Source organism: Macrobrachium rosenbergii, chromosome 12, assembly GCF_040412425.1.
Source record: "Macrobrachium rosenbergii isolate ZJJX-2024 chromosome 12, ASM4041242v1, whole genome shotgun sequence".
NCBI lineage: Eukaryota > Metazoa > Arthropoda > Malacostraca > Decapoda > Palaemonidae > Macrobrachium > Macrobrachium rosenbergii.
In genome coordinates, this window is record NC_089752.1 from 107631853 (window position 1) to 107646278 (window position 14426).

At 39.3% G+C, this 14426-nt stretch overlaps 2 protein-coding genes across 3 annotated transcripts in view; both read right to left on the minus strand.

Moving 5' to 3' along the window:
• The window catches only part of LOC136843853 (inversin-like), a 649403-nt gene that overhangs the window by 14761 nt on the left and 620216 nt on the right, over positions 1-14426 (minus strand). The gene's annotated exons all lie outside the window — the stretch shown is intronic.
• Positions 2188-9195, minus strand: LOC136843841 (casein kinase II subunit beta-like). 2 transcript variants are annotated; one of them, XM_067112646.1, is made up of 4 exons: positions 8897-9195; positions 2998-3073; positions 2584-2686; positions 2188-2453 (listed from the first exon to the last, which is right to left on the minus strand). In XM_067112646.1, exons 1-4 carry the CDS (start codon positions 8992-8994, stop codon positions 2203-2205), a joined length of 528 nt encoding a protein of 175 aa, XP_066968747.1. In that variant the 5' UTR covers positions 8995-9195; the 3' UTR covers positions 2188-2202. The 2 variants fall into 2 exon arrangements, with proteins under 2 accessions (XP_066968747.1, XP_066968748.1); XM_067112647.1 differs by having other exon boundaries at positions 8447-8939.

The following is a 14426-nucleotide window of genomic DNA, read 5'->3' on the forward strand; positions in this document are numbered from 1 at the left end:
CCTCAATAACATAATATGAATGTCTCCTTTGCAATAAGCACAAAGGAGGATAACAGAACACAGCCTTCCCTTGTTCTCTCTTGTCCGCTAACCAACACTCTACTTCATTCATGGCCTTCTTAGCTGAAGTAGAAAGCACCAATTTGGGGAGCTTGGAGGATTCAGACTGAAGATTACTCATCTGGAAAGTCGAAGCTGGAGAAGAAGGAGCTGCTGGAGAGAAAAAGTTGGGAAAGGAGCGAAGCAGGAAGTACAAAAGGGCTGAATAAGCTGTGGTAGGCGTGTCCTCTTCTTGATCTTGAGCTTCCACCTCAGCTGACAAGACTGGAGAAAGAGGCGTATCAGCTGCACTCGGTGGAGGAGGTTGAGGTTTCAAAAAGCTCAAAATAATGTTTATGTGCTGCTGAATGGGAGCCAGAGACAGGTCTAACACCACTGGTGCTGCAGAAGAAAAAGTTGTCAAATGATGTGAAAAAGCAAGACCAATCGTCGTTAACCAATCAGGCACCACTGGGCGCTCAGGAACTACTGAAAGCTCGGAAGATACAGAGCGCTCAGGAGCCAATGGGTGCTTGGAAGCTGTATTTGGCATCGATGAAGCTCTGGCGCCAATGGGGCTCCGGCGTCAACTGGTGGTCAGCTGCTACCACTAAATCGCGAGAAGAGGAGTGTCTAGATGCGACAATGGGAGCTGCAGCAAGCTCTAACAAAGAGGTGTGCTCAGCAATGGAGGACAGCTCAGGAGCTAATGGGCGCTCTGATGAAACACATCGACATTTGGAACGATCAGACTCCAACACATGATGTTTGGAGGGCGAAACTTCTGGTGAAAAATGCTCCAGACTATCCCATAAACTACAAGAGGGAACAGCCTCTTTCACTTTCTTACAAGGCACCTGAGGGGTGCTAGACACATCCACTGCAGACTTCTTGAGCAGTCTAGATTCATCCTGCACTCAGGACTCGATGCTTCGGAACTGGAGGAAAGGCGGTGCACATCCAAGAAAACGCCTTCCCAACGGCATTTGTCAACACCTGGGAATCTGCACTGGTGCAACTGAGGGGCCAACTCCAGTGGGCAGACCCCACCAACTTCCCTTGGGCCTCTGGTATGACTTCTCTCAGGTGTGGGGGAGTATGTCAGGGACCTTCGCCTAGGAGAGTCAGCAGGACAAACAGCCAGCTCCTCCACTAACACTTCACTGTCAGCATTACATTCACAGTTCATAATTTGACAAACTGAATCACCCAACTGAGACACAGAAGGCATTACTAATTCAAACTTCTGATCAGAGTTCGCTTAAAGAGCGGCAATGGCATTGGGGTTGGAAGTATGAGAGCTGGAAATGGGAACAGGTTGTAAAGCTGACAGACTGGGATTAGGAGACATGACATATTACAAGATCAGACAAAGATTTAGCAGAATGCTGACTAGCTAGAAAATTTGTCACTCCTGGCACTGGCTTTCCTAATTCTGTCTTTTTCCAATTTGGAAAGGTGAGAAGTTAAAATCCTCCAATGTCTAGGATCCCAGTCAACACATTCAGCACAGGAAAGATCTATAGAGCACACTTGGCCCCTGCAACTAGCACACAGAATGTAAATTGTATTTGGCATAATTCAATCTTGTATTGGAGCCTTTGCTGTAATAACGAGTGCTCGATGTATTAGCGTCATACATCATCAAAGTAAGTGACATTTAAGTCCAAACAAGAGTCAAAGTTCAGTAAACTGCCAAAATAAACTGCCCAAATAAAGTCAACCTGACTAAATAAATGCCAAAAGGCAATCAAAAGAATCCCAAATACTTCACCGATCTTCTAGGGATAATAACCAGTAAAGCCTACGAAAATCGAAATTACTATAGCTGCTGCTCACAACCTTCATCAAAAGCCAGCAGAAATACATTGAACCTTCTTGCTTTGTTGTTCCTCTTCTTCCCCGAAAGTGGGCGGGGCTAGTTACTTACACCAAAATAAACAAAGAATCACTACCACGAATTTTCAGATTTTAGCTGCCGGTTATCAGAAATTGTTAACTATGCAATAAAAAACAAGCACTTGAACAGGGGGAAGGGGATAAGAAAATATTTGAGAGCATCCTAATCGCTTCAAGAAACCTTTGAGGTAGATAGTACTGTGCTCACATTTTGACAGTAAAAGTTTACTGTTAACAATAGAGTTAATAAGCCTCTATGAAACATCAGGTTATCACACAATCTAAATATAAATGCTTGCATACAGAACACACACTTTTCCAATACTCTAAATCACTGCTTACCTGATTTTCACAATACACTCTTGGACAGTGGCCAAAGTCCCCAGCCTGATATTTTTCTATCATCTGCGCAATGCCACGATTGGTTAGAATATATCTCGCATGGATAAGGCCATACAGCATCTCTGCTGCCTGTTCAATAAGGTCACTCTGATGAGGTATCTCCTCCTCTTCATCTATTCGAGGAAAAATAAAGACCTATTAATTTCAAATAAAAAATGAGCTATATTTAATATTTCTATCTATAATTTAGTGAGTACATCTATATTCATATTACCCAATACAATGTCATACTACTGTAAATACCTGGTTCCAAATCCAGTATCATGTCAAGGGCTTGTCTGTAATGAGGTACTTGCTCATTCAAACCTGTTAAATTGAATTTGTCTTGGATGTAATCCTCATCCACCTGGTAAACACAAAATGAAGAAAACAATTACTTTGCAAATATCACAAGACAGTTCAGCAGTAAGTACTGTACTCTTTATAACCATCACCTTTACTAAGAATACAAGAAATTTGAGATTCATAACTAAAGGGTTCTTAGTGACAATTTTCATATCTTTCAATAAGCTAACAATTTGTATATGCTATTCTATATTATTCTGGCCAGCCACAAAGGGCCAATTTTTATCCTGGAAACCTACACAGTGAAAGTTCAATTTCAAGGTAAGAAAGTTTGTTCCATAAACAAATAAGCTATGGAAGAAATAGGCTTACCTCACAAAAAAACTCATTTCCCCGGAGGCCACAAAACCATGCAATCCATGAAACTTCTTCAGAACTACTCATCTTGCTGAAAAGAAATGTATAAATAAAAACTATCAATGTTGTATGCAGAATCACAGCTATCATCATTACTCATTTTTACATGTCACCCCTTTATGGAGTTAAACATTTGCTACATCCTCTCCATCCCTTCAAACTCAAGTATTTTCAGCCTGAATTCAAACCGACAAACTTTTGCCATGACCTTCTGGTACTTCAAATCAGTACCCTGTGACTACCATAGCTATGCTACTTCTGAGATTATTCCTGCCCTCATTCCATATGTGTCCATGATCAAAATAAAAATTTCTATTTGCTGGTTTTTAGCCCCACATCTCTGATACCACACTTCCTTGTCTGTGATACATTCTCAGCATTCTACAGCCAAATGTATACAAAGTTATAACATAATACAGTACTATTTTCCATAAAAACCCCCATTTTCAAGTCATTAGTTCACACACACACACACAAAACACTGGTACCACATGAATCCTCTGTAATATATCTACCAAACCCGATTCTGTGCCGAATGAGCCTGTAAGATGGGTGGGGTTGGGTGTGGCACTTTGTATGCAAAATTAATTCCACCTGAAAAAGAGGATGGGGGCGACTCCATGCCCTTAAAAAACAGGGAACTGAGTATTCTCACTTAAGAGAATTGGGATCTCTTTTCTTTCTTTCTTTAAACCTTCTGCTGAAGATGCTTATGGACAGTGTACTGTATACAAATCATGAACCCAAGAGGGCTCTCAAGGCAAATCAGCCTGTAGCGACAGACAAGTTACACTGAATATAAAATTTGGGTCAAAGGCCAAACACTGGGACCCAATAGGTCATTCAGCCCTGAGAGGTAAATAGCAGATAAAAAGTTTTAAACATGTAACAGGAGGAAAACCTTCCAGCTGCAATATAAAACAATTGTTAAGAGATGGTAGAAAGTAAGCTTGAATAAACAGAATATGAATGGAGGTACAATAAAATGAATGAGGGGTGCAGCTAGGGGCCAATGAGATGCTGCAAAGAACCTTAAGTAATGCCTACAATGCACTGGTGGCACTATCTCCCTATAGGAGAGACAAGTTATAGGAAAAGGTGCAAAGTAAATAAATATGAAGGAACAGAAATTGAAACCAATACACCTGATTTCAAGAGACGTCAGCAGCAAGCAGGAATTAATTTGCTCGTAACGTAAACATTTGGAGTTCAGAGGATTCCACAATTGCATTGGGAAACTATCCCACATTATAGTTGTAGCCAAGATAAAACACCAAGCAAACCAAGCAGTATTAAACCGGATGATAGAAAGCGACAGTTTGCTGCAGCAGCCTGCCTAGTGTTTTGAGTAAAAACAATAGATCAAGTAAAGAAGAGTACAGAGGATGTTTGTTGTTGTATGTTTTATGCAACAAACAATGAACTCACTCTACATCTGTGTCACAAATCAACATTAAGAGTTGGCAAAAAAAACTTGACTTTAAACAACTCTATCCAAGAATTTGGGATGAAAATCAGCACCAGAAGATCAAATTGGAGAACAGTAATCCAAACAAGGAAGAAGAGAAGAGTTCAAACACTTATAATAGCTTCACCACATAACATTCAAAAATATTTCCCCAACATACCAACATTTTGAGAAACGGAGGATGCAATATTGCATATACAGTACATGCTTCTCAAAAGTCAACTTATCAAAAGTTACACCTCTAATCTTTATGGTGTCACTGACATTTAAAACCATAACATTTAAATGTAAATCAAGAAAAAGGCAAAAGAGTTCTGGATCGACTAACAATTATGCTTTAGTTTCAGAAGGGTTAAGCTTCATGCCCTAAAGACTACCCCACTCATGAATACATGCCAGATCTCTACTTAAGGATTCTGCAACCACAGACCTAAGATGTGAAGAAACAACAGTTAGAAGAGTAGTGTCATCATCTTCTGAAAGCAGTTTGTTCTACAGATCTTACAACATTTCACTAGTATACATAATAAAACAGCAATGATCTAAGAACACAACCCTGAGGAACACCTGAAATGGATTTGCTAGAACTACTATACTGGCCATCAACAGACATTAATAAAAATCAATTTAAAATATTAACAAAATATCTACCAATTACCAATAATCTTCGCTTTCACTTAAATTATTTCACGATTCACACAGTCGAAGGCAGTAATAACATATAACCCACCCATGTAGGCCTCTGCACCCTCATCAAGAGTGCCAAGGTATTTTACATAACCCCCAAGGTTACATAAGTCAGAGCATAACAAGATACTTCCTCCTAGTTATTCATAACAAGAGAAGAAGTTATTCATAACAAGAGAAGTAGGAATCCGTATTGCAGATGAAATTACAGACCCGATCATTAAGCACCAGGGGGAGTTGCCCCTATGAAGCTGAAACTTGTTCTGCACCGTGTTCTATGACAAGGATGGTATATGAACATCTGACATGAAGGCTGGAATGAAAAGTTCATCCTCTAAGTTAAAGCTACGGCTACTAAAACTAAGTCGCAAAGACAGAAAAAAAAACTCCTGTCCAAAAAAACTACACAGCACAGACTGTCTGGAGAAAAACCAAAATCCTGTATAAACTAAAGTTTTCAGAAGACAAGATATAAACTCTCTTGCAAGAATACATCCCCACGAGAAAAGATCTGTCAATGCTGTTCAAGAGTACCAGTACAGAAGGTCTAGAAGACTGTGCTTGAAAAGAGCCATACTGTATTGATTTGGCACGAGTAATTTCACTAGTGTAAAATGCTTCTACCTGTAGTATCCACTGGATGAACATGGTAGATTTCCCACAGGTTTCTATCCTTACTGATGTCCATTGGAAGCAAGAGAACTAATCAAATCAAATACCTCCACAAGGAAGACTGTCAAAACTCTGGAGTCCTTTCAATGGAGGAAGGGGGAAGCATAGGAGGAGAACCCTGTACTTTCCAAGGTTTTAGAGCAAATGTTGGTAAAAACCAGAATGAAGCTACCAGTGGGACAAGAAAATACAGTATACGGTACCTGCAAGTGGGTCCTCCTGAGAACAAAGGTGAATTAAGAGCCAGCACCCTGAGCTGATGAAATGAAAAGGCCTGAGTTGTCCTGCAGTTATTTCCCAAGAGGCCAAAGGAAAGACACTCCTAAAAACTAGACTGCAAGTGCTCATATGTAAGATGAACAAGAACACTGACTTGTCACAACAATGCAGACTGCCATAACAGGAATAACCAGTGGCATCACTGAAGAGGGACTCTTAGAGAATCCAAATACAAACAAAATATTATTGTAGTCTCTTATCCCCTAAGTAGGTAAAGAACAAACAACTTTTATGATTAATAATAATTCTCTATAAAGTGCTCACACCAACGTACATTCCTGAAGATGACTATCATTCATGCAAAGCACTGCCCAGAAAGACTCCTCTCCAGTCTCCATTCTCCACCCTAAATGGTAACAGCATCAGACTCAGACAGGATGACAAGAGAAAGGTTGGCTTTCTTTTCACAATTCCAGCCAGGTGTCCAGTTATAAGGATGCTCGTAAACCACAACATCCACCCAACTAACAGACGATTGGTTCTGCAAACTGGAATGGCCTCTACAACCCATTTCCAGAGAAGTATCATGGACTCTTTCAATGAAAGCAGTAATCTGCACCTTCTCCCTACCCCTCCACCAGTTTGGAACCAATAATATTTGGAGGTAGAAGACTAGCTTGAGGAGGAGGGAGGAGCACAACTGCAGTTTTACTCTTCATTCACCTCTGGCTATGTCTCCTCGATGGCCCATCAAGTACTGAACTGACTTGAATGGGGGATATAGAAAGCACACTGGTCATTTCCTTTGTCTTTCTCTGGATACAGATTATCCTACTATTAAAACTTGCAGTCCCTGATTTCCTTACCAGCAATTTCACATTGCCTTTGCAAATCTAAAGACTGTTAGAGTTTGTCTTTCCATTTTCCCTTGATAGAATTTATCCCCTCTCTATATTACCTATATTTAGCTCTACTGTTAACATATTGTGGTTAGTTAAATCTAAGAACTCTTTGTTTTCATTGATTTCCATTTTGTTATTTTGTACATGTTTATCATGAAATATATCACACTTCTTTGATCACCTCTTTGACTTGTGTACCATTCACTGCTCTGTCAGTTATCCAGCACTGTTACCCTGTACCTGTTTATGACATCATTTATTCTTTTTGCACTTTCATTTTTCAATTTGCCCTAAAAACCTCAAATGCTCATTAATATACCCAATCAGCAACTCCTCTCACATACTCTATTTTTGTTTTATTTTCTTGTTCCATAGAATACCCAGGTGGCTGTTGCATACATTTTTACATAGCAGTCATACCTATATTAATATCAAAGCTTATCAAACTTAATTTCTCCTTTGCTAGTTCTGCCAAATTTTTTCCTATAGGCGCCTCTCCCTCTCTTGTTTCGGTACGTTAACACGCATCCCCATACATTACAACATAACATACAGGCTTCAACATCAGGTTTGGCTGGTGGGCTCCAGAGGTCGGGTAGGTCCAAGCACACTGCATTCAAGTCAACTTGTGTCTTTGTTAATTATTCTGGTCACACTCATGCTTTAGGCCTATGGACTACTGTTCGGTGGTCGTTACTGATTACAAAGATGAACTAAACTGTATAGACATACTTTTGTTATACTAAATTTTACATTTTGGCTTTTCTTGGCAATTCTGCTAGTGCAATAAACTAGTGTTTGGCTTTTCCAACAGCCTGAAAGCCTGTTTCCCACTGAAGTCCCCCTAACCATTGATTATCTATTATGGACTTAAAGGAAACAAAAACAAGGCTTTCTAAGCAACTCATCACCTCTTGGCAAGCTTCCAAATGATGATAGGCCTAAGTAGATAGAGAAATTAAGTATCAATACTGTCACATCTATTGCATTTATGAGCTGCTTGGTGAAAATAAAGCAATTAAGGATATCTGCCTTGAATAACACCAGTAAAATAAGCACAGGCTATCTGAGTTTTCATTTTAGGCCTACATGAATATCAGCATAAACAATAATATGATGATCCATACAAAATATTTAATAAAGACGTTCAGTAATAAGAAATGACACAATATAAACAATCACAGCCTACACCATCACACACAAATACAATCCTGGATTGAAATGAGGAGCTAGCCTGGTCTAGGCCTATGTTGACCATTGCCTAGGCCTACATAAACAGCGATGAGTCATCCTAGCCAGAAATTTTAGGTTTAGGCAAAACTATATTGAAAAATTTGCAGCACAACCCGAGGTCACATGGTTCTCGTTGTTGGCAGGAAATTATTGGATCATATAACACAAATCAGCCACTCGGCAAATACATACGAAATAGTTGGAGGGGAATTATTTTACTTACACGTTCAGTCCCATGTCGCCAAAAGGGGTTTTATTTTCCGCCTATTAATTATATTAGGATATATCTGGGGGTCTAAAAAGCACCTAGGCCTAAAGCCCACGCCTTTGCTAGCAGCCTACCGTCGAGAACGAGCGATTTTCTCGCTTTAATACGCCCCACGACGCCCAAACTCTTCAGAAATACGGAGGGCGGCCCAATGGCTAGTAATTCCGGGCAAAAAATAGGCGAAACGCAGATCTAATTGGGCCAGACTTGAGCGAGGAGCTTAGGCCAAGAGAGCACCACGTCCATAACAAACACTCGGCCATACCCCGAGTTTAGGCGAAAGGAGCCCCTCTAGAGACCGTAAGCATGCATATTTAAAGGTGGCGGCGGTTGCCCAAACGACTGAAAAATCATTCGGCACGCGAAACCGGGGAGAAACGGCCTTTCCAGCCCCAAAATACATACCGCTTAGCAGTTCCTTCAGCCACGCCAGAAAGGAGCAGGTCTGACTGCAGTCGTGCCTCCGCTGCTGCCATCTGTTGGCCGAAATGGCAACCACACATTACGAGGCTAGGGGGCTAAATTCTATACCTTTCGCATTATTTTCCGGCGGTTATGCCTTCCAAGACCTCGGTGTCATCGGCAGACGTCGGAAATGGCGAGTTCTTGGACGCTGGGGGTAAATCGGGGCTGGAGAAGAGAAGGCGAAATTGGGCGTCGAGCGGTGGGAAACAAACAAACATACCAATGGGCTACTACAGGCGGCAGTGTGTTACGCGAGCGATTCCTTTCATTACCGGGGATTTTGTCGCCGAAAAATGGTACCTATGGGCGCCAGGAGTGTCCTGATTTGTCATTCGTAAATTTATATTCACCCCCTCTTCATTTTCGATGAGACGGTCATGCGAGCAATAGTCGAAGTAATGGTCTAACAGAATCATGCTTGCGATGTGTTTATCGATTCCAATATTAGGCATGGAAGATTGGCGCCAAGTTTTCTTTTTATATAGATTTTCTTGGCCTGATGGCTGTTTCACTGGGGGAAGTGTTTTATTTTTTTCACCATAAGCTTAAGATGATGTCACACTGGCGATTTTTTTTTTTTTTGCGGGATCCCACGATGCTTACTAATGCTTCCTGATATCCAATCAGCAACCGCGGCAATTTATTGCAAGTTACCATAATTACGCGTAAGATTAATATAAGAAAAATCATAATTATCAACCCTAATAAGCAATCCATTATTTCCAACTGACACACTTTAGCATCATACTGACGAAGCATTCCTGTTCAATATGACCATGTCTGTAAAAGGAAACAGCGGGTCAGCACATGTCACCGTACCTCTCACGTATGGCATACGTACCCCATTGTACCGTGAGTTTTTCACCGTTATCTTGAATAGCCCTTCAAATTTCAGGATCACATTACATCATCGTCGTCCTCTCTGCGAATATGAAGTGCATTGGCATCATCACTTTCACTCTCAGTTATTTTACTTAAAAAGGTGAGGTGACTACCACCAGCAAGGTTTTTGTTTTTTACCTTAACTGTAGAAGTTACCTTTTTCTGAATTCTGAGTAGACACCTCCCTCTCAACAGCTTCAACTAATTCATTCTTTTCCACGAGCTTTTCAGTTCTCGAGTCGATTTCCGATTATTCAGATTTTTCGGAAGATTTTTGGCCTGCATCTTTGGGCAAATTAGTTGAGTCACCAGGTGTATTTCCCTCAAATGTTCAAGATCAGAAAAAATAAGACTGAGACGGCAAAAATTCACCAAGCTTTTAAAAACCGCTGCAATCTGCATAATAAGGTAACTTTCGCTATTTAACCCCACGATGGCGAATAACGGACATTTTGTATTCCCCTTCTTTAATTGTACGCGTGTTGAAATTAGTGTCACACGTATAAAATAAAAATTTGAAGATTATAATTAGTTTTTTAAATAAAAAAGATTGCTAAGGATGCCCTGGAGTAAATTCTGAAGTCTTGTTCAGAGCTAATTTATTACATGGAGAATTAAAGACTAAAATAACAAAAGTATTTTCATCTGTATGCTATACGAAATTCTCGGGAGACAGGACGCCCGCAGACTGGTAATGTGATGGTATTGGTGCTTCTTTAGGCGTAGTAAAGGCTCGTTTTGTGCCGAGATTAATAATCTCGCCTTTGTCCAGTGACGCACGAAAATCCAATTAATGTGATGATATTGCATAAATTTTTCATTATGTTATCACAGCTTTCCTGGATTTAACGAGGTTAGAAAAAGACACCGTGGATAAAGCAGGCCTACCCATATGGCCTGAAATATTAGGCATTGACAAGAAAGCCGAAGAATTATGTACGTCCTGACTAACTGTTAACATATTTTACTTAGCGAATCGTGTTCAGGTCTATTGTTGTTCAGCGTTTATATTTAAGAACAATATTATTTAGATCTCTTATAGCATCCTTAGCTTCATCCCAGCCTCAAACATTTATCTTCAAATGCATTTTTTTTTTACTTATTGGAAGTTTTACTCTGTCGTAACAATGGCTCATCCCTCCCCAAAAAAATATAAGCTCAAAATTTTACAATGTGAGTCATAGGCCGAATTTTCGCAATATGAGTCATTTTAGGTCGAAAATGGCTTAGTTTGTTGAAGCCGAAACGTCCCTAGGGGATAAAAATGTTGACTATAGCACTTGTTTGGCTGTTCGCGGTGAGTCATGGACCTATATGTGACTGCGACACAGCGACAGCATTTTTTACACCTGGAGAGTATTAGCTTGCAAATGGGGGGTCTTGTGCAAATTCAGCTCACCAACAACAACGGATATCTTTCTGCAGTTTTCAACATTGCAGGAGACGCCATCGAACGTCGACTACTTTTCATAGAACATTTTTTTTTTTTTTTTTACCTTTTGGGCTTCCTATGGTTACTGCTTGTATATTTTCCCCTCCTAAGATTAATAAGATATCTTGCATGTGTTCTTACAGGTGACTCTGTTTATACGCATGAGATTTCAACACAACCATGCAAGCATCTGACTGGTATTTGATAATCAAGATAGGTTATTTTTTGTTCAAGAGCGCTGTTGTACATGACTGCTTTTCCCGTGAAACCCTAGTGAAATTGGAATACATATTTACTATTTACATATATACGAGTATATTGGTTGCCCACGATATATTAACAAATATGGAAATTATCGATTATAAATTAACTTCACATTTGGTCACCCTGTCCCTCATTTGTTTCATAGCAGTACGCATCACAGACCACCTACCAGTCCCTTCTCATTCTTATATAAGTTTACCTTTTTGCCTTCTCCCAGAAAAAAAAATTGTCCCTTGTTTTTGGTATATACAAGTCACGACCTCTACCTTTGCAACACTTGTTGTTACTTAAAGTTGAAACCAGCATATACCTGTGGATGCACCTGACATGTAAATATCACCTGAAGTCTTTCTTGGGCGTGGGCGCCCTTCTTTGGCTTATGCTGTTCAGCAAATATTTCAGCTTAGCTTTCGTGTAGGAGTCATCACTCCAGTGAAAATAGCCTGCTTAAGCTTCGTCCGGTCAGGCTACCTTGTAATAGTGTACACTGGTTTTGGTTACCACTGCTACTCTGTTAAATTTTCTTAGAGGATGTAGCGAATTCGATTAGACGAGAGGTTTGAGAGCTAGCCCCCCATGGAAAAATAGGGGTTCAAACAAAACCACTTATATATAATTTATAAATAAAAAGGAGTCGAGAGAGAAAAAAAAGTTTGAAAATGATCAAAATAACACCCAAAAGCAGCTAAGATTTAACAGCTTTTTGTAGGATAAGACAAATCAAAAACAATTTTCTACCAGTACAGGCTGTCAACTTTGCATGATGAATGTGTATGGAAGTAATAACAATCAAACTTCTTATTTTTTAAAACTGATGGATACCGTCATCTCTTTAGTGAACTGATTTCTGGTTCACATGGACAGTTTTAAGGAAACAGTCAGAGTGCAGAACAAAGCCATGTTTAGGAATGGATCCACATCAGCGCAGAAATATACTAAATTCACGCATTCTACAAAAACTTATTTTTTCTTGCCCTAGCACCAACAGATTGCAGAATTCAAAACGGCCGTGAAATACTACTGTAAATAACGCCGAATTTCGAAAGCTACGCAAACAGAATGTGCTCATGTTATCTGTGTATTTCAGAATATTCTCTGTATAACTATAGACTCAGTTTTTGTCATATGTTCTTCGATGTGGTTCAAATTCCAACAATCACTTCAGCTCGGCTTTTGCAAATCAGCAGGTGAAACTGTCGATATAAAACTTATCCAGGAAAACTATTAATAGCTGGGTGGTCTATATATGCTGAGAAATCAGTATAAATATCTCAGCTTTTTTATGAAGGCTTCCAAATGGATTTTCAGGATATCAGGTATTAAGGGATAAATAAACAAGTAAAAAATGCGACGAAGTTTCTTCGGCGCAATCGAGTTTTCTGTACAGCGTACAATCAAGGCCACCGAAAATAGATCTGTCTTTAGGTGGTCTCGGTATAGTGCTGTATGAGCCACGGCCCAGGAAACTTTAATCACTGCCCGGTGGTGGCCTATCCTATATCACTGCCAGAAGCACGACTATGGCTAACTTTAACCTTAAATAAAATAAAAACTACTGAGGCTAGAGGGATGCAATTTGGTATGTTTGATGATTGGAGGGCGGATGATCAACATACCAATTTGCCGCCCTCTGGCCACGGTAGTTTTTAAGATCTGAGAGCGGACAGACAGAAAAAGTGCGGACGGACAGACAAAGCCGGCACAATGGTTCTCTTTTACAGAAAACTAAAAAGTAACATGGAAAACGTTTCTACAAAGAAGCATGATAAGTCTACAGTACACGAGAGTATATGGACACTATTTAACGATGCCTTTATAGAAATCGAACCCATTACAAATGATATTGACAGAACGAAAAGTAATAAACAATACTCTATAAAAAGAAAATAAAGCACCAGAATAAGAGAGCGTAAAAGCCAGTACCTCTCAGACGTTTAGTACAGAGCCCAGCACTTCCAGAATTATCCACACAAAAAAATTTATCATATAGAATATGTGTGAGGATGGTGAAGAAAAAAATTAAAGAACATTGAAAACATAACGAAACACATGAGCACAACCAGGTTTTAGTGAACAGAGTAGAGGAACAGATAATTCGAGAGCTTTACAGAAGAGTAGACCTTAACCTGTTATCAACAGATTTTCAGAGTTTGATTTCGTAGAAAGAAAAAGCGTATAGAAGCCATAATGAAACACAGATTACATGTGGAGGTTATAAATACAGTTACTGAAATCCATACTAATGGTGCAGCCATATTATATTTAAACAACATAAAGCAAAAATAATTAAACGTAAAAAATCGTTATAAGGCATTGGTACGATGGGTCAGCTATATTTCACTTATTTGTTACATACCTGAATCCTGGAGAACCAAAGTAAACAAATATTCTTATAAAAATAGCTAAATACTGGTAGAAATAAAAATTACATAATAATGATCACTGATCAGTAGAGCATATGTGACGTAGAAGACATTCATTACAATTTTAATGAATAAAAGTAATGAAGCAAATAAGATATCTAGGCGTTGTTATGCCTAACTCGATAGATCTTTCTTTTATTAAGGAACAACAACACGACAGATTCTACCAAGAGTTTAAATTGTAGCAGGTCAACGAAAAGGAAACTTTACCGGGAATGATTATCGATGCAGGTATTTATGTATGCGATTGAAATAACGAAACTAACTAAACAAGAAATAAACGAATTATAAAAAATAAATATACAGTAACACAAAATAATATGAAAAGCACCAAGGGACAAGAAATATAAACTATTTTATCTGAAGCATATTCTCAGCAGTAACAAGAACAGTAATCTGTGACAGTCATGACAAGTATGGAAAAACCCACGGTTGTGCAAATCAAATCGTGAAAGGCTTTAGAATTAAA